The 20413-nt window shown below is 37.7% G+C and overlaps 1 protein-coding gene across 1 annotated transcript in view; it reads left to right on the top strand.

Moving 5' to 3' along the window:
- The window catches only part of COL22A1 (collagen type XXII alpha 1 chain), a 589887-nt gene that overhangs the window by 351715 nt on the left and 217759 nt on the right, over positions 1–20413 (top strand). Inside the window, 1 exon segment of the mRNA XM_078153760.1 lies at positions 11378–11431. Within this exon segment, the coding sequence (XP_078009886.1) occupies positions 11378–11431 (54 nt within the window).

Genomic DNA, 20413 nt, shown 5'->3' with positions numbered 1-20413 from the left:
GTAAAAACAAGAATAATGCTAGCATATATCTCCTAGCATTGTGAGGATCTAATGAGGTAATAGATGTAAAAATCTTTGAAAACCTTAAAACACTATGTTAATAGTATTAAAAGTTTTTTAAAATAATATGCAAATAGATTAGTCTACACATGTTGATCTTAGGAGTCAGAGAACACAATTAGAAGGATAAAGAGTGACATCTGACATAAGATGGTATATAAGCAAAGACTTCAAAGAAACTACAGATTCTAAAAAGTAGATATGAGGAGGTAGTGCCTTCCAGGGTCACTTCATGGGTCAGAACACACAAGAAAGACTAAGCCTGATGTTAATTTATATGTTGGAAGTAGAAGGGGCCTTAGGGACCCATACAGTATAACCCTCTTATTTTGCAGCTGAGAAAAGACACTGAGACAGGTAAAGTGACTTTTCTAATGTCACTCAGTATTTTAATAGCAAAGAGAGGACTAGAATCCTATTCTTCTGTGTCTTGGCTTTGTGTTTCCCATTATACTATATTGTACTCTCCTACACTGCTACCCACGCCTCAGAAAGGATTACTTTCTGAATATACTGCCTTCTCCATTTCCAGGAAGGTGGTAGACAGATGGGCTTTGTGTGAAAGCTCTATCCATTGCTCTGCTTTCTTGCATAGTGGAGATAGAAAAGAGAAAGCTTCAATCAAATAAGATACTTAGGCCCAAGAATGATTTTGTTTTTGCCACTATATACCTAGAGCTGAGTTCAGTACATTACATGGTAGGTTCTTGATAAATCCTTGTCCATTTGAAAAGAGTTGGAGTGAATTCCATTCCATTCACTAGTTATAGCTCATTGGAACCATGAGTATCATTTTGTGAGAGTCTTAACTTGCTGGTGAGAGGGATACAGTGAAAGAAACTTGAGAGGCTATCCCTAACTTACTGTTTGGCTCTTAATAGGCCATTCTGAGCCAGCTGGAACTAGAGAAGGGCAGGTACCTCATAGTGCTTGCTCATATAAAGGGAAAGACTCAGAAGGTAGGTGAGAGCTATGAAGAGCCTTAATTACCAAGCTAAGGAGTTTATAGTTTAACCTATAGCCAATGGAGAGACATTGAAACTATTTGGTAGGAGAGTGAGGTAACAGTAGAAATTTGTCTTAGGAAGGTTATTTTGGAAGCTATGTGAAAGATGGACTAATGAAGGAAGAGATTTAGAAGCAAGGAGACCAGCTAAAAGAATAAAATAATAGAGTAGTCTAGGCAAGAAATAAAGAGAGCCTGTCTAAGATGTGAGCCGTGTGAGTGAAGAGGACATAGATATGATTGATATTACGGAGGCAGAATCAAGACAAAGTGATAACTGATTAGATATAGATCGTAAGGAAGAAAATTAGGCAGGTTTGGAGGATGGCCATGATTATGGGGAAAAATAATAAATTCAGTTTTTGATATGTTGATTTGAGATGCTTTTAGAATCTCTAATAGGAGATACTGAGTAGGCACTTGATGGTAGCTAACATTTATATAGCTCTTACTATGTGCCAGGCACTGTGCTAAGTGCTTCATAATTATCTTATTTGATCCTTCTAACAATTTTGGGACATAGGTGCTATTATTAATCCCCATTTTACAGATAAGGACACTGAGGCAAACAAAAGTTTGCACAGGGTCACACATTAAGTGTCAGAAGCCATATATGAACTCAGGTCTTCCTGACTCCAGGCCCAGCACTCTACCCCTGTGCCACTAGCTGCCTTTGCAAGTTTAGACCTCAAAAGAAAGACTAGAAATTGATGTAGCGTAGATGAGGAAGTTATCTGGTTGTACATGATGCTTAAACTCATGGGAGAATATGCAATCTCCATGAACACAAATATAGGGAGAGAAGTGAAATGGACCTAGGAGAGAACCCTGAGGACCATCAGTGCCATAAGAAGAAGGGAAGGAAAGAGCTTAGGATTACGGGTCAGAGAACCTGTGTCTGAATCTCAGCTCTGGTTTGCATGATTTTGGATAAGTCACTTAACATCTCTGGGCCTGAGTTTCCTCATTAAAGGCTACTCTCTGACTTTTTCTTTTTTAAATTGTGTTTCCTGCTTTAAAATGTATTTCCTGTATATATTACCATGCCTCTCTTCAGTGTAAATCACTGTTGGTTATTTCTGCCAGCTTTAATTTCTGACACATTCAGACATATGGCTATCATTCTCCTGAAATGGAATTATCCTCTAACTTGGAGCCTTTTGCAAATTGCTTTAAAGCTATTATAGATCTTTCCTTCCAGAATGATAGTAAAAATGGTATGTAAAATTGCCAGGACTTCTTGAAATGTGGGATTCATTGAAATCCCACTGGATATTTCTGAGGCTTCTCACAAAATTCATCTTTTCATTCCTTTCCCCATTGGCATTTTAATTTTAATCATCCTGCTCTAGCCAAATGCAGTGTACCTCCCCTTTACCTTCTATTGTGGGTCATTTTAGTGTCTGGTGTTCTCACTGGAATCTTCACCAAAGGCTGAGATGGTCTTAGCAATGCTAAGTTGTTGGCTGGCTTCCAGATTGGAGTGTATTCTCTCATCTGTTCCATTGACCTTGAGGCAAAATACTTTATCTTTCTTATTAATATCTCAGGAAGCTTCTTTGGGAGGAGCTGACTGTCCACGAGGATAAGTGGAGTCATCTGTTTATGGTTACCTAGGAGGGGAAGAGAAGGTGCCTCCATCATCTTTTTTCTGATCAATCTCAGATCTTTAATTAGTCAAGGCCCAGGAGGGGGAATAAACTTTTGTCAAGTTGTAGAGTAAAACATATGATTGACTTCTCAGTTTATCATACCAATTTTGCTTGTAAAACTACCTTAGACGAAACAGATATTTGATAAATAAGAATTGAATTGTATTGTATTGAATTGAAGTGGCCTCATATAAGTTAGGTCATATGAGGACCTAAAGAAGCATTGAAAAGCACCCACGAAAAGGGTAGAGAGAGAACTCAAAATAATGCAATTTATAGACCAGGTAAAGGAACTGGTGACCTAGAAAAGAAAATATGTATGGGGGTAATGGAGTAGGAGAGAAGAGGTGAGGTTGATTGTTATCTTTAAATATAAAGGGCTATCCCACGAAAAAGAAGTAGATTCATTACATGTAGCTTCAAAGGGAAGAACTATAGTAGACTAATGAGATCTACTGGTTTAACATAAAAAAACCTACAAATTTCTTAAAAATTGAAACTTTAAAAAAATGTTGTCCACAGAGGTAATGATTTTGCTTTTGTGAACTGTGGTAAAGCAGAAATTGGAGCACCACCAGAGATTGTTTAGCAAGGATTTGTTTCTTGAGAATGAGTCATTTCCCAGTTTATAAATGGTCAAAGGATATGAACAGATATTTTTTAAAGGAAGAAATCTAAGTCACTAATATCCATATAAAAATACTTTAAATCACTAATAATTAGGAAAATGTAAATTAAATTGGCTAAGGTGACAAGAAAGGGAAATGACAAATACTGGAGGGTATGTGGGAAAACAGGCACACTAATGCACTGTTGATGGAGCTGTGATCTAGTTTATCTGTTCAGGAAAACACTTTGGAACTATTCCAAAAAGTCTATTAAACTGTGCATGCCCTTTGACCCAGTAATATTGTTACCAGAGCTATACCCCAAGTAGATCAAATAAAGATGAAAAGGACCCATATGCACCACAATAAAACAACTCATGTTGTGGTGGTAAAAATTGGAAACTGAGGGGAATACTCATCAATTGGAGAGTGCCTGAAAAAGGCTTTGGTATATGATTTTGATGGAATGTTATTTTGCTGTAAGGAAACCTGTATGAACTGATACAAAGTGAAGTCATCAAAACCAGGAAAATAATCTATATAATAACAACAATATTGTAAGGATAATCAACTTTGAAAGACTTAGAAACTCTGGTCTGCCACAATTCCAGAGGACCTATGATAAAACACAATATCAACTTCTAGAAAGAGAAGAAGTGATGGATTCAGTATAGACTAAAACATTTCTCTCTCTCTCTCTCTCTCTCTCTCTCTCTCTCCCCTCTCCCTCTCTCCTCCTCCCCTCCTCCCTCTCTCCCTCTCTCTCTCTCCCTCTCTCTCTCTCTCTTCTCTCTCTCTCTCTCTCTCTCTCTCTCTCTCTCTCTCTCTCTCTCTCTCTCTCTCTCTCTCTCTCTCTCTCTCTCCTCCCTTCCTTGAACTGAGGTTCACCCAAAAGGAAGTAGGCAGGTATTTATTTATTTATTTTTTTGGTGAGGCAGTTGAGGTTAAGTGACTTGCCCAGGTCACACAGCTAGTGAGTGTTATGTGTCTGAGGCTAGATTTGAACTCAGGTCCTCCTGACTCCAGGGTCAGTGCTCTATCCACTGTGCCACCTAGCTGCGCCATTATCATACATTTTTAATAAGACATTAAAAGAAGAAACAACATAAAGGATATTATCAACAATTGACCAAAAAGAAAAACCTTCTAGTCCCATGGTGAAAATAAAGCAAACGTACTTCACTAGTATCCTCATGATGTCCATAAAATTTGAGGAAGGCCCCCCACTCATGTTTGTTAGGCAGCCTGTGGCAAGTTTGTGTGAGGTCATGACAAGGTCAGGCATGGAAAAATTGAGATCCATGTCACTGGAAGGAATATTCACATTGATGAAGTCATCCATTTTTCTGTGAGACTAAGGAAAGTATCTCTAAAAATTAAATCTAAGGGCAGAATGTGTTGCCTCCTGAAGTATTGGGTTACCACTCACTAGAGGTCATTAAGCAAAGGTCAGATGACTGCTTTGGGATATTTTGTAGGAGTTATTCTTTTCCAGGGATTGATTAGACTTAGATTGGCCTCTTAGGTAAGGAAATAATTGTAAGGGTAATGACTAGCTTATAAGATAAAGCAGCAAACCTTGCCGAAATAGTGGATTTCCTGAAAAACAGGCCAAACAGAAATCAATGACCCTTTGAGACAGCAAGAAATATGAGAACAAAATAAAATATCAAAAAAAAAAAAAGAAAAAACAAGCTGTCTAATATCTGGAGTGGTTTGCTATTTCCTTCTCTAGCTCATTTTACAGGTGAGAAACTGTTTTTTAAATTATTCTTGTTAAATATTGTTGACATCACATTCATCTCTTTAGAAAAGAACTTCACGTATGCTCTAGAATGGAGACCTCTGAAAAAATAGATAGAAGTGTCCCATGTAACTGATTAAATCTCCAGAGATAAAAGCATAAGGGTGATGATAAAGGTGATGACCTGGAAAAAGATCTCATCCTAAACTTGTGGTGTCAAACTTACAGAAGCCACTGAATTATATATAAAGACCCTTGAGGACTGTGTATTCACTCAGAAAAACGTATTAATATTATCTATGTTCTATTGTATTTTTATGAAGTTTGCTAAATATTTCCCAGTTACATTTTTATCTGGTTCCAGTGTTGTGATGCAACCCACCTTGTATTTGACATATGTGCCCTAAACCACCCTTTAGGGAGGTTGAGAAAAAGATTTTCCAAGGGCTTAGCCAATTCAACAGGTGGGAGGGAGCAGAAAGGAAGGAGTAATCAGCTGCCAACTCTACTGTCCACAACAATCCCCAACAGTGTTAAAATTCAACCTCTTGAACTTCAATATTCTTTTCTGCAAAATGAGAAGATGAAACTAGGTGGTTTCTAAAGCTCTTCCCAGCTCTAATTCTTATGATCATCCACATGTTGCCATAGAAGAACTTTAAAAATGCAAATTGTTGTGGCTTGAACAGCCACAATGGATTCTTGTGATTCCAAGTCCTGACCTTTTCCACTATATTCTCAGAACTGTCTATTATTTCGTAAATTGTCTCTCCAACTGGGCTACCCCAGCAAGATCTGTGAGTTCCTGAAGGGTCATGGGGACATGCCTTATTCCCTCTGCCTGTTCTTCAAAATGTTAATCTAGAACAGAGCTGAACCTATAGTAAGGACTCACTGACAATGCTGATACTTAGTACAGTCCTTCATGACGGTAGTCCAGGAGTAGCATCATGTATGCAAAGTACATAACATGTATTCCGTTTAGTCACTTTTGAGGAAATCAATGGGCACATTCCTCCCCCACTTCAACCAGAGTTTCCTTGATTGTGTATATGGGTTATAACCAGAGAGCAATAGTCTTGCCTATTATTGCCTTCAAACAATTGCACACCTTCAACAAGGAGGAATCAATAAAAACCTGTTAAATCCTAAGGTTATTGTCAAGAAAATCATATTCTTTTATGGGTCTGTGTGCAAGTTGACACTGTTCTTTTATGGAGCGTGTCGTAGTTGGTTGGACAGTGCTGAAAGGTACAATTTCTGATGCAGTCAAGGATGTCTTCTCTTTCTAAGATTATTGTTGGATAGCTTGGCCTATGGTCATGGTTTGATTCCCTCTATAAAAATTCCCTGCATTTGCTATCTCTTAATTAATATGAACCATAGCAATTTGGTTTCTTAGCATATATATGTATGTATGTGTTTGTATGCATATGCATGTACATATATATGTATATGTATTGTCTTGTTCACTAATTTTAAAAGTTCATATATAGCACTTGCTATTTTATAATGCATTTTGGTCCTTTTATTCTTATAAAATTAATAGGGCAAATGAGGAAACTGAGGCCCAGAAAGGTAAAATAAATTGACCAAGATCATATGGCAAGTAACAATTTGAATGAATGAAATAAGGAAGGAACGAACGAATGAGAAACATTCATTAAACACTATATGACAGATGCTGTACTAAACTCTGGAATTACAAACACAAAAAGCAAGTCTATCTTTGCCATCAAGGACCTTAACATTGTATTAAGGGAAGAAAACTATATGGGGGAGTTTTATCCAGAAAGGGATATTTTGTTCTGAGAAGCAATAGCTGTGTATGCAAATAAATTATATGCATGTGAAATATATGCAAGAAAATTGAAGTCATTTTTGAGTACTGACTCTTAAGAAAGTTGTTCTTAAGCTAGAGAACATCCAGAGGTCAGTCATCCAAACAGTATAGTGAAGTGCTTTGAGCTCATGCCATGTAAATATTGATCTAAGAAACTAAGAATGTTCAGTCCTGGAGAAGACAAGAATTAAAGGCAACATAAGAGCTTGTTTCAAATCTTTTCAAAGCTGTCACCTGGGAGATTAATTTAGACTTGGGAGAGCAGAACTAGCAGTAATGGGTGGAAGATGCAATGAGGCAACTTTAAGTTTGATTTAAAGAATAAATAGAAGTATCTAACAATGAGCTGCTTCAGGAAGGAGCTGGTTCTGCCTCACTAAAAATATAAGACAATAGGGGCTGAATTAGGGATTACAAATGTAAGAGAATACCTCTGTGCTGTAAAATATAAAAAAGGGGTGGATTCCAGGAAACCTAAGAAGATTCATATGAACTTATAAAGAGTGAGATAAACAAAGTAAGGATAATAATTTGTAAAATGACTGCTATTTTGTAAGATAAAACAACTTTCCAAGATTTAAAAATTCTAATCAATACAGTAACCAATTATGACTTCAAAAGATAGATGATGAAGCATATCCCCTACATCTTCAAAGTATTGAAGCTTACCTAGCAAGTTAGTCAGAATTAGAATCTAAGACTTTTATACCCAGTCAAGGATTCTTTATATTATCAAACAGTCAATCAGTGAGCATTATTGAGTCTCTATTATGTGTTGGGCACTGGGCAAGGAATTGGGGATACAAAGACAAAAGGTAAATATTTTATGCCTTCAGGGAACTTACGTTTTGATAGATGAGTCAATATTCTCAGAGCTAGGTATAAAAATCCATGCAAAACAGATGCAATATAGCCTGAGGAGGGGAAAGGGATTAGTAATTAGGCACCTAGGAAAAGCCTTCTGGGAAGGGCAGTGCTTGAAGCATATTTTAAAGCATTGGGGTCAAACTCAAATAAAAATTGGCCACTAAACTTTATGCAAAAATCTCCATAGCCCCATATTTGTCTTAGAAAACTACATATTCACATTATCTATGTTCTATTGTATTTTTATTTATTTTGTTATATATTTCCTAATTGTATTTTAATCTGGCTCTGGCCACACTTAGGAGTGTTGTGGGCCATGTGTTTAATAACTCTATCATTAAGGAAATTAGGCATTTCAGGAGGCAAAGGAGAGGAGGGAATACATTCCAGAGAATGTGTGAATGCAAAGGCACAGATTTGGGAAATGGAGTATAATGTGTGAGGAATAGGAAGAAAGTCAGGTTGAGGCTATAGAGTGTGTGGATGAGAGCAATGTATAATAAGGCTAGAACAATGAAAATGAGCTTGGTTGACTTTGAGAGATTGTGGAATATGGAAAGGACTGGATTGCTATAGTCCATGGGGTCACAAAGAGTTGGACGTTACTGAATGACTGAACAAGAACATCAGCAATATTAAACCATCAGCAAGCATTATTTGTTCATTTTTCTTTTTTATCTATTTTATTCTGAACCTAAGAAATGCAACAAATATTCCCATAATATAGTAGAATAGAAAAAATGATTGCACGTGAAACTACAAATCTATTATGTACAATTTACTATTCCTTTTTAAATATATATTGAAGTTGTCATGTAACTTTGTTTTTTCCCTTTTTTCTCCCCTCCCTGCCCTAGAAATATCTACCATTAGACATAAATATGTGTTTATATGTACATATATACATTTATATATATATATATACACACATATATGCATATACACACATATGTCTTTATATATATATGTATATGTGTGTGTGTATATATATATAGATATAGATATATCTATATCTATCTATCTATCTATCTATCTATATCTATATATCTATATCTATGTTCTATACACAGCATTATTAGTAATGGGGTAAGTTAGAAACCTTCCTAATAAGATCAGGAGTGAAGCAAGGATGTCCATTATCACCAGTATCATTCAATATTGCACTAGAAATGATAGCTATAGTAATAAGAAAAAGAAATTGAAGGAATTAGAACAGGCAACAAGGAGACAAAATTATCACTCTTTGAAGATGATATGATGATATACTTAGAGAAACCTAGAGAATCAACTAACAAATTGAAACAATGAATAGCTTTAGCAAATTTGCTGATATAAAAAAAACACATAAATCATTAGCATTTCTATATATTACCAACAAAATCCAGAATTAAGAGATAGAAAGAAAAATTCCATTTAAAAGAACTGAAGGTTTCAGGGGGAAAAAACTATGAAGATACATAAACTGATACAAAGTAAAGTGAGCAGAGTCGGGAAATCATTGTCCACAGTAACAACAATAATCAACTAACAATCTAAGCTTTTGGGACAAGAACTCATATTTAGCAAAAATTGCTGGGACATCTAGAAAGCAGTTTGGCAGAAACTAGGTATGGACCAACATCTCTCACCATATACCAAGATAAAGGTCAAAATGGGCACCTGATTCAGACATGATGTATGATATCTTAAGCAAATTAGGGGAGCATAGAAAATTTTACCTGTCAGATCTGTGAATAAGGGAAGAATTTTTGACCAAATGAGATAAAGAGGATCATAGGATGTAAAGTGGATAATTTTGATTATATTAAATTTTAAAAGTTTTGCATAATCAAAGCTAAGATTAGAAGGAAAGCAGGAAATAAAAAAAATTACGGCAAGTTTCTCTGATAAAGGCCTCATTTCTCAAATATGTAGAAAACTGAATCAAATTTATATGAATATGTCATTCTGTAATTGAGAAATGGTTAAAAGATATGAACAGGAAATTTTCAGAAGAAGAAATCAAAGGTATCTATTTTGTTATTATTGTCATTCAGTCATTTCAGTCGTGTCCAACTTTTTGTGACCCCATTTGGGATTGTCTTGGCAAAGATACTGGAGTGGTTTGCCATTTCCTTCTCTAGCTCATTTTACAGGTGAGGACCTGATGCTAACAGAGATAAGTGACTTGCCCGGAGTCACGCAGCTAGTAAGTGTCTGAGGCCACATTTGAACTCACAAAGATAAGTCTTCCTGACTCCAGGCCTGGCACTCTTTTCTACTCATCACCTAGCTGCCCTAAAGCTATCTGTAGTCAAAAAATGCTCTCAATCACTATTTATTAGAGAAATGAAAATTGTAAAACAACTCTGAGATACCACTTCATACCTATCAGATAGTTTAATATAATAGAAAAGGAAATGCAAGGTGATAAAGGGGATGTGGAAAAAATGGGACGTTAATGCGCTATTGGTAGAGCTGTGAACTGATTTCACTATTCTGGACAGCAATTTTGAATTGTGCCCAGAGGGCTATAAAGCTGTGCTTACCCTTTGACCCTGCAATACCATTACTAGGTCTGTATTCCAAAGAGATAAAAGGAAAATGAAAAAGACCTATATGTACAAAAATATTTATAGTATGTTTCTGAGGACTTGACACAGAATTGAAAAAATGAGGGGGATACCCATGAATTGGGGAATAGCCAAACAAGTTGTGGTATATGATAGTGATGGAGTACTATTATGCTATAGCAATGATAGATATAGATATAGAAACAGATAGATATAGAAATGACTAGCAGGATGCTTTCAGAAAAAACAAAACACAACCCGGGAAGACTTAAACAAACTGATACAAAACGAAGTGGGCAGAATCAGGAGAACATCATATACAGTAACAGAAATATTGTAATGATAATCAGTTGTGAAAGACTTAGCTACTTTGATCAATAAAATGTTCCAAGATAGTTCTAGAGGACTTATGATGGAAAAAATGCTATCGTCAGCCAGAGAAACAACTTATGGAGTCTGAATGCAGACTGAAGCTTTTTTTTTTCCACTTTATTTTTTTCTTACTTCCTTTTTGCAACATGGCTAATATAGAAATGTGTTTTGAATGATTTCACATAATCGACCACATTTCTTGTCTTCACAGTGGGTGGGGGAAGATTTGAAGGGGGAAAAGAATTTGAGAAAATAGTCTTTTTTTAAAAAATGAATTTTTTAAATAAGCATTTTTTTTTCAAAAAGGAAAACAAGGGGCAGCTAGGTGGCTCAGTGTATAGAGCACCGGCCTTGGATTCAGGAGGACCTGAGTTCAAATCTGACCTCAGACACATAACACTTACTAGCTGTGTGACCTTGGGCAAGTCACTTAACCCCAATTGCCTAGACTACCCCCCCAAAAAAAAGAAAACAAAAGAATTGTTTTTAAGTCTGAGTAACAGAGGTACACTGAGAAGGGTGATTTCCCTCATGGTAATGATAACACTAACGCTTAGACTGAAAGTTCTGGGTTCCCCTGAGGAGACAAGAATCACATCAGTGGCTGTCTGAGGCAACACTGGTCGTGTATTCTGTGTCTGTTTTGTAATTCTTTTTTCTTCTCTATGTCCAGGGCAAGAAAGGTGAAGCTGGCATACCTGGACTCAATGGATTACCAGGACCTCCTGTAAGTGAAACAACTAACTTTTTTTTCCTCATCAGAGTTTATTAAAAACAAAAAAAAAACAGAAAAAAGAAAAGGAAAAGTAAATAAACAACTAGTTATTTCTTCTGGCAAACGAAGAATTCCACAACTAGCAAATCAGTTTGGTAGTCAGAGCAGGAAGGCAGCATGAGCACCATCATGGGTGCCAACTAGTCTCCTTATTTTGACGCTGCCTGTGGTCGGCTTAGAAAATCATGGCTGGCCTAGGCTTCTGGGCTAGTAGTTCCTAATCAGGCTCTTCTATTGCACTGACCTGCAGAGTTCACTGTGTGGAGAAGAGGGAGCAAGCAATCCAGGTTGAACCTCTTTGGTGTTAGGGAAGCTTAGCTGTAGAGGATCTGAATGCCCGGGTGGTTGTGATTGGGAACTAGTGCCCAGGACTTTATCCTAGAGAGAAAAAAATTGACAAAGTATTTTCAGTACCTAAGGTATTTTATAGGAACAGATAAGATCAGCAACAACCTGGCTAAAATGATTAGCTTAGATAAGAAGCTACAAGATGGTGTTCTTCCTTTCTCCAATGATCATCGCTCAAAGGGGCTTCTCATCCAGCTCTACCCTCTTTCATCACATCCACAGCAAGTTTCTTATGCTGTTCTGGGACATCCAGTGATCCAGGGAACTGAATTTAAGGCCTGTTTTGTGTCACTTTCCCTGAGGGCCAAAATGCAAGCTCTGACTCAAACATTCTCCATGTGACTGTGTTCTCCTGTGTTATACATGTCCCTGAGGAGATTCTCATGCACTGGGCTGTACTATAAACTGCTGGAGGTTTTAAAGGCAGCAAATATTAAAGGAATGTGCTGTGATGATGATTGCATTGTAATGTCAGTGACAGTGATGTCCTTTGACAGCATTTCCTGAGACCTTCCCCAGTCCCTCAGGCAGACCTGGATTAGCAGCAGTTGCGGAAGTCTGCCACCACTAAGAATACAAGTTTCTTGAGCCATTTTGTCTATTATGAATTGAAGAAGAGTGGTGTGGTAGAAAAAAATACTAGAGAGGAGATGAGAGATCTTGGTTTACAATCCAGCTTGGCCATGAAGTCATTTTGCAACCAGGGATAAGTCACATCAAGCCGTTGACTCTAATTTCATGTCACTAATGTGAGAGTGTTGGATTAGTTGATAATCAGAACATAGAGATTTAAAATTGGAAGGGATCTTAGTGGTCATATAATCCAACTTTCTCCAATGTCTTTCCAAGCCTTGTGATTCTCTTTACACGTGTATTTTACTGCCCTGCCATTTTGATTCCATTGATGCCACCTGGCTCTTGATTATCTGCCCAGGCTTGTGACAACCTACCTTGCATTACCATTAAATATTTATGTCCTTCTTGTTCCTTCCTGCCTGAATGGTTTCTGACCCAGTGCTGCTATTGGCTTGCGTTGTGAGCATAGCAGAAGAGGCAGGACAAATGCTCCGTGAGAGTGGGAAGTCAGTGACTCGGAACCAGCATCTTTCCCACAGTGAGGTTGTCTAAAGATGCTGCATGAACTTAGGGAGAAATAGGCAATTGCTTCTGGCGCTTGAGGCTAGCCCTCATGATGGATCTTATTTAAAACTTTATACCGTTAGAGAAAGAAGAAAGGAGATAGGTCGGTTTTGTTACAGAAAAGCAGAGTAGTTTCAAGATTTGAATGTTTCTGAGTGCTCTTCCTCATTTGCCTATAGGTACGTTCCCCTTGTTTTGTATGTGTTCCCCGGAGGGAACTTGTAAACTGGTTTTGGTAGTCTAACATTGGCCGCTCTGGCCTGAAGTCCTGAAGGCCACCCTTCCCCTAGGCCCTTAAGTTGATTTGTTTGTGTCTAGTTTCTCCAATTGGCTCAAGCACCCACCAAATGTATTCCCCTAATCTTAAGGGTTACATATACCTCAGTTCCATTTAACCATGCAATAGTCAGATTAACTGTTGCTTTTACAAAAGGATATTTACTTTAAAGATATAACAAGATCTTCACCAACACCATGGTCTCTGGGGAGGGGAGAGGGATTAGTTTAATAGCTTAACTCAGTTCTCTTATAGCATAGTCCCACCAAGTTCAAAGTCTACAATGCAGGGGGTTGGGAGTGTTGGTAAGGGGCTTAATATTCATGTCCTAGTACTTTGCCTCTTTAGGGTTTCCCTATTGGGGTGGCAGCAGTCTCTAGCCTGGAATCCTGCCTGAAAGGTTACCATGACTCCAGCTCTAAAGTCTAGGCCCACCACCTGGGTCTAGAGCCAAAAAGGAAAAATGAAATAGATAACAATGCCCAGGGTCATAGGACCTGAAAAGGGAGGAAGGAAAGAGGGAAGGAAGGTAGCAAACAACTCAAGGCATTGAAGCCTTTGCTGAAAGTGAACAGGACCTCCTCCCTCTTCCTCTCCTCCATGCCCCCTACCCTAATGCAGCTGGAAAGAGAGTGAGACTGTCTCAGTCTGGTAATTTTAAAGACAAATTTTGTCATGGCTGTTACAGAAAGTAGCATTCAAAGGAAGTCCCCTCCTCCCATCCACGTTAGGGGCACACAGAATGTCTTCAGCCACAAGCAAGACTAGATCCCTCGTATCTCCCATGTGGATACCTCTATCTTAAATGATCTGGGCATCCACTAAAGCCCCGTTACTGTAGCAAGCCTAAGACACAGAGAAAACCCTAAAGAGATTTTTTGTCATGAATGAATCCATGTCCCCATGGTATTGAAATATGTGGCTTTGATAGGACTTTCTAAACCATACCCTCTTCCCCACAGTTTACCAGTATCAAAAATTAGAGGACCTTAATATTCAGTTTTAGCTTATTTTCTGGTTTCTGGATGTCTTATATGTTATATTGATTGCTGTAAATTTTCAGGATTGTATGCATGACTTAGCTTCTACCTGATCCTCTATCCAAGGCCTACAGCAGTCCATGGTTTCAATGCAGACACATAGTGTAGCATGGCTTTAGTAGAATGATGTAAATTTGATGATTTATATTTGTGCTAGCTAGAGGCAGCCCTTGGAAGGAAATTAGGAAGGGACAAAACTTGAACACTGACATTGCTGTGGGCTATTTGGACTATGCCTCAGAGTCCCCAGATCCCTTCAAGGCTTGGCTCAACTGCAGCCTCCCAGAAGAGACCTGGTAAAGACTTATTCAGCACTTGATCCTCCCAGCTACTAAAGGCCTTAATTTGTATACATTTTTCAAAAATTTACTGTTCATATGGTTTCTCCTCAGTAGAATTCAAGTCCCTTGAAAGCAGTTTTTTTTTGTATTAATTAAGCTTTGTATTCTACATACAGAGCAGTATCTGACACAAAGTACGTGCTTTGTAAATGCTTGTCGAATTATGAATTAAGTAAAAAACAGGGCAGCTATGTAGCACAGTGGATAGAGTACTGGAGCTGGAGTCAGGAGGAGCTGAATTAAAATCTGACCTCAGACACTTACTAGCTCTGTGACCCTGGACAAATCATTTGGTCATGTTTGCCTCCGTTTCCTCAAATGTAAAATAAGCTAGAGAAGGAAATGACAAACCCCTTCAGTATCTTTTCCAAGAAAACCCCAAATGTAGTCACAGACTTGGACATGACTGAAATGACTGAATGACAACAACAAAAACAGGAATGAATTAATGAAAAAGCCCAGAGAACCTAAAATAAAGCCATCACTGGAAGTAATGTAATGTTATAGAAAGAGCTGTGCAGTTAGAATCTAAAGAGCTGGGTTTGAGTCATCATTTTGGACAAGCCATTGTCCTGTCTGAGTCTTGTTTCCCCCATGTTAAGTGAGAGTTTTGGACTAGGGTTCTCCAAGTTTCATTTTATCTCTAATGGTCTATGAGGCAATGGATGTATGAGATTTGCCTTTGAGTCCTAGTCTTGTTGTTAATTTCCTGTATGACCTACCCTCTTTGAGACTGCACTGCCCCATCCACAAAAATGAGGGTTCTGCCTTACTGTGCTAAAGGCAGGGGAATGGACCTGATGTTATTTTGAGAGCTGCCCTAGCTCTAAGATCTCTGAGTCTCGTGTTTGCTTACTATCCATTTAGCTTTCTCTGCCTCATTTCACCACTGTACTGCATGGCTTATCAGCCTCTCAAGTACAGCTTGTATAAGGGTTCTTATCCAAAAGGAAAATCTGTAAGTATATTCTAGAAATGTTGGCTTTACAGCCTAGCTACATTAAGATGTCCTTTTGAGTGATAGATGCATTATGCACCCAATTTTCAGAGCATTTTTTGCACACACTCCTATGGCTCTGAATGCTGTTTGGAATTGGAGGTTTCAAATTGTCCGTAATTCAAGTTGTGTTTTCTTTTCTTTTTTATGATTCACACTTATGGTGACATTTTGATGTTAATGATGAAGAACAAGCTGATTTCTCCTCAGTCTTTATTTCTTGGATTCTGGCAAACAAGGCTGGCAAATCATTTTTGTAGTCACATCAAGGCAACATGGCAGAACGGAAAGAGCCCTGGCGGCCCTGAAATCAGAGGACCTAGGTTTGAGTCCTACCTAGGCTATTTATTGGGATTGGGAAGTCACTTGGAAAATTCATGCTTCAGGCACAGATGAGGTTGGGTGATCCCTAAAGTATCATCCCTCTATAGAGTTCCATGTTTCTAACCTCCCTGAGCTTCAATTTCCTCATCTGTAAAATGGAAATAGTCATTTCTTCATTAATTTTCCTCAAAGGGTAATTGAGAAGAAAGTATTTTTCCAGCCCTAAAGGAATACAGCACTTTTATTATTCTAAGCTACAGGACATTTTCTAAATTCTGCTGCTCACTAAAATTTGGTATATATTTTATTATCGGGTATAGTAGTACTTATACTACTTACAATAAGGACCTCATAGGAATATTGAATGGAAAGTAATATTTAGCAGATAATACAAATGTGCTGTGATGCTTAAAAAGTTTAAGAGGCATGATTTCTGTGTAATTTAATCATGTTACTAGTAAGGCTAGCATGTTCATTGATAAAAGAGGCCAGTGGCCCTTTTGAATGCCAAAGACCCCTCACAGTTTATATGCCCTTGATAGAGCAGGTATTGCTGAGGGTGGCAAGCAACTCTAATTGGTTAACAATCAACGAGAAAATGCATATTATAATGAGGGGCTCATTCTAATGAAGGTCTTTGCCATGACTTGGATCAACCAAGTTTTAGTAAAAGAGACTTATCAATTTCCAAATCACCTGTCTGACAAAAGGGAGAATCCACACTTTCCCACACTTGTCTAGGAAACACAATGAGCAGGAATCCATCCATTAGCCTAAACTTAGAATTTCTTTTACTGTCTGATTAGATCTTAGCCTGGGTAAGATTTTGCCCAAGATTTTCCACACTGGTTGATTTCTGGATAAGGAAGTAGAAAAGGGGAAAAACCTTGGTCCTGATTCAATAGCTAGTTATTAATACAAAAGAGAAATAATCATTTTTCTCCATATGTGAAAATCATTGATATTATAAGTGGTATTTCTAATATTCATACCATCAATAATAATAATAAACCACTCAAAAATTCAAACACAATAATTGATTTGAAATCATTTCAAACATTGCCTGGCATAAATCATAGAATCTTAGGTATTGTGTCCATTTTGCAGATGAGGAAACCGAGGTTCAGAGAGAAGTGTTTTCTTAAAAGTCACACAGCTTCTAAGTGGGAGAGTCAGATTTTGGAACCAAGTCCTTTGATCCCAAAGACAGTGTGTTCTTTCCATTAAACCAACTACCTCTACTTCCAGGAAGAAAAGAATAGTGGGGAAATCTTTAAGGTTAAATGGGAATTCCAATCCTTGGTAATGTGATCTATTGTATGTTTACAAAAAGTCTTTTCTGTGTTCATTAGCATCAATTCCATTAAAGCAAGTTGTGCAATCCTTCTCTGTCTGTCTCTGGCTCCATCTTCCTTTCCCTCATCCTCTCTCCCACTCCTTCATGGAAGGACAATCCCCACTGGTGTAACAAGATATCACATTGTATGTAACAAGTAGCCTTTGTTGCTGTATGCTAAGAGGGCGGGCATTCTTAGCTGTCACACAAAAAATACATGAGTTGTAAACATTTTCATCCAGAAAAGCAAATGTTTATAAGGAGCATCCAGAATGTGATTATTTATGCTAATTTATGCTACTATTCTTCACAAAACTTTGAAAGAACCTCTCTATTCATCCCTTGACTCCAATATCAACTATGCTTCTTCTTGTTATTAGTAATCACTGCTGTTTATCAATAGACATTAGATCAATTAGTTTTTGTCATTTTCAGTGATGTGTAGATTACTTGGTTAATTGAACATTGCTATCAGTAATTAGGTTTGTTAGCTATTTAGTATTTCTTGGTGATTCAACTAATTTAGTTAACATTGTTTATTAATAACAAATCAACTAATTCATTATTTGCAATTCTTCATTAAGGATCCCAGGAAGCTAGAGTTTGACAGTAGCTTAGAGATACTATAGCCCCCATATTTTATAACAGTGGAAACTGAGGTCTTGGGAGGAGACCAGACTTATGCAAATTCATAATGTTTTGAAATAGGTTGTCAGCAGTACTACGGAGGCATAATAATTCAATTTATAAAACCTGTCTTAAGTGACTACATTGTTCCAATTACTGTACAATGCACTAGAAATTAAAAAAGAAAAAAGACAGAAGAAAACAATACAATCCCTGCCTTCCAGTAGTTTACATTTTATGAGGGGGAGGGGAAAACATATGTATTGAAAATTAAATGCACAATATGTGTAAAATAGATATGAAGTAATTTCTGTTTGGAGGGTACTAGCAACTGGAGCAATCAGGATAGACTTCATTGTAGGTGGCTCCTGACCTGGTCCATGAACGTAGCCAGGGATTCTATGAGGCAAAGTTGAGAGGGAGTACATTCTAAGTGTGGTATATGGCTTCTGCAAAGCCTTGGAGTCAAGAGGCAGACTGTTGTATAGAGGGAACAGCAGGAAGGCTGATTGGCAAAATACATAGTATGTGAAAATAATCATTTATAATAAGGCTGGAAAGGGAGACAGGGACCATATTGTGAAAGGTTATACTTGCATGATATAGAAGCCCCGCCCTCAGAGTAAAATCAAAAACACTTGACTAGTTAATCTGGGCTCTGACACTGATTATTAGCCTTGTGGTCTTGACTGGGTCTGTTCACCCTTTGGTACCTCAGTTTCCTGACATGTAAAATGTATAACTCACAGGATATTTATGAGGAATGCTTGTCTAAAGAAATAAGATTATACTATATGTAGATTTCAGGGGAGCATTTGGTAACATCTCCTATGTTATCCTGCTTGACAAGGTTGAGAAATATGGGCCAGATAAAAGCACAGTTAAATAAATTTGGAACTGGTGAAAAGGAAGTAAATAAAATATCCCTACCTGGTTACCAGTCTCCTGTATGTATTATCTCCCCCATTAGAGGGTAAGCCCCTTGAAGTCACAGACTGTTTTTGGTTTTGTATTTATATCCCTGCTGCTTAGAAAATATTAAATATTTAACAAATGTGTTTTTCATTGATTGACTGATTGATTACAGCAATGTCACTTTGAAGGGAGTTCTTTAGTGGAATGCTTAAAGAATGTCTTCGGAGCCCTGTGCTGCTCAGCAAAATTTTACTTATGATACCAATGAAGATGACATGCTCTGTCTGTGGATGGCATGAAGCTCAGAGAGTTAAATAATACCTTGTCTAGTGTAGGCTCCCAGAAGACCTTGGCAGGCTAGAACAGTGGTCATCTCTACTGAGATGAAGTTTAATACAGAGGAATGTAAAGTGATGTTGTTTAGTCATTCAGTCATTTCTGACTCTTTGTGACCTCATGGGGGTTTTCTTGACAAAGATATGAGACATTATTATTTCTGTCTTATATTAATAACCAATTATTGCATTAGGATTAAAGAGTGTTCTACTTCCTTACCCAGAAATTAACTTACCCACCTAGGCTGAGAGAAATAGTGAATTCTTGTTCATTATGTTTGGTCAGACAGGTCTGGGGTAGAAGTGGATTCTCTCTTTGATATGTATATTGATAAGTCTCTTTTACCAGGACTTGGGTGAGGAAGGAAGGCAGCAAGGAAGGAAGGAGAGAGGGAGGAAAAGAGGGGAGAGGGAAGGAAGAAGGGAAGGAGGGAGGAAGAAAGGAAGGATTTATTATGCACCTACTATGTGCCAGGCACTGTGCTTTGCACATAATATTTCATTTGTTCCTCATAACCCTGGGAGGTAGGTGTTGTTACTATACTCATTTTACAGTTGAGGGAACTGAAGCAACCAGAGATTGAGTTACTTGCCTGGAGGGAATCATACAATTAGTAGATTGTCTGAAGCTGAATTTGAACTTAGTTCTTCTTGGCTCAAGGCCCAGCACTCACCCCCAGTACTGCATCACCTAGCTGCTGGAATATGATTGTTGTTTCCAAATAATAGAATGTCCGTCATGTACAAGAATAATGACCTTGATTTGTTTGGTTCCTGAGAGCAGAATTTATCGTTGGATAAAAGTTACAGATGAGGAGAATTAGCTTTATTTAAGGAATGGACCTGCAAATGAATAGAGCCATCCCAAAGTTGAATGGGCTGCTTTGGAAGTTATTTGAGTTCCCTGTCCATAGATGTCTTCAGGTGAAAGCTGGATGACCACATACTGAGGATGATGTAGATGGGAACTACTTGGTAAAACTCAGGTTGGATTAGATGCCCTTTAAGGTCTTTTGTAATACTGAGGTACTGTGAGTTTCTGGAGATCAAATAATATATGGTATGTAGAGCACTTTGAAAACCTTACATTAATCTATAAATGTCAGAAAGCTTCTATCAGCTGTTGCCTTTCATGTATGTGTCACCTGCCTTTGTGTGCTTTTAAAAGGCATACATAATGGGAACCAGACAAACCAATTAGTCACAACATTGGCTTCATTAGAATATCCTAGCCATGGCCACTGTGGATAAACA

This window comes from Phascolarctos cinereus, unplaced genomic scaffold (genome assembly GCF_003287225.1).
Source record: "Phascolarctos cinereus isolate Bilbo 61053 unplaced genomic scaffold, phaCin_HiC Scaffold_4;HRSCAF=312, whole genome shotgun sequence".
NCBI lineage: Eukaryota > Metazoa > Chordata > Mammalia > Diprotodontia > Phascolarctidae > Phascolarctos > Phascolarctos cinereus.
The sequence above is the reverse complement of the archived record's forward strand: the minus strand, read 5'-3'. Positions and strand labels throughout refer to the sequence as shown.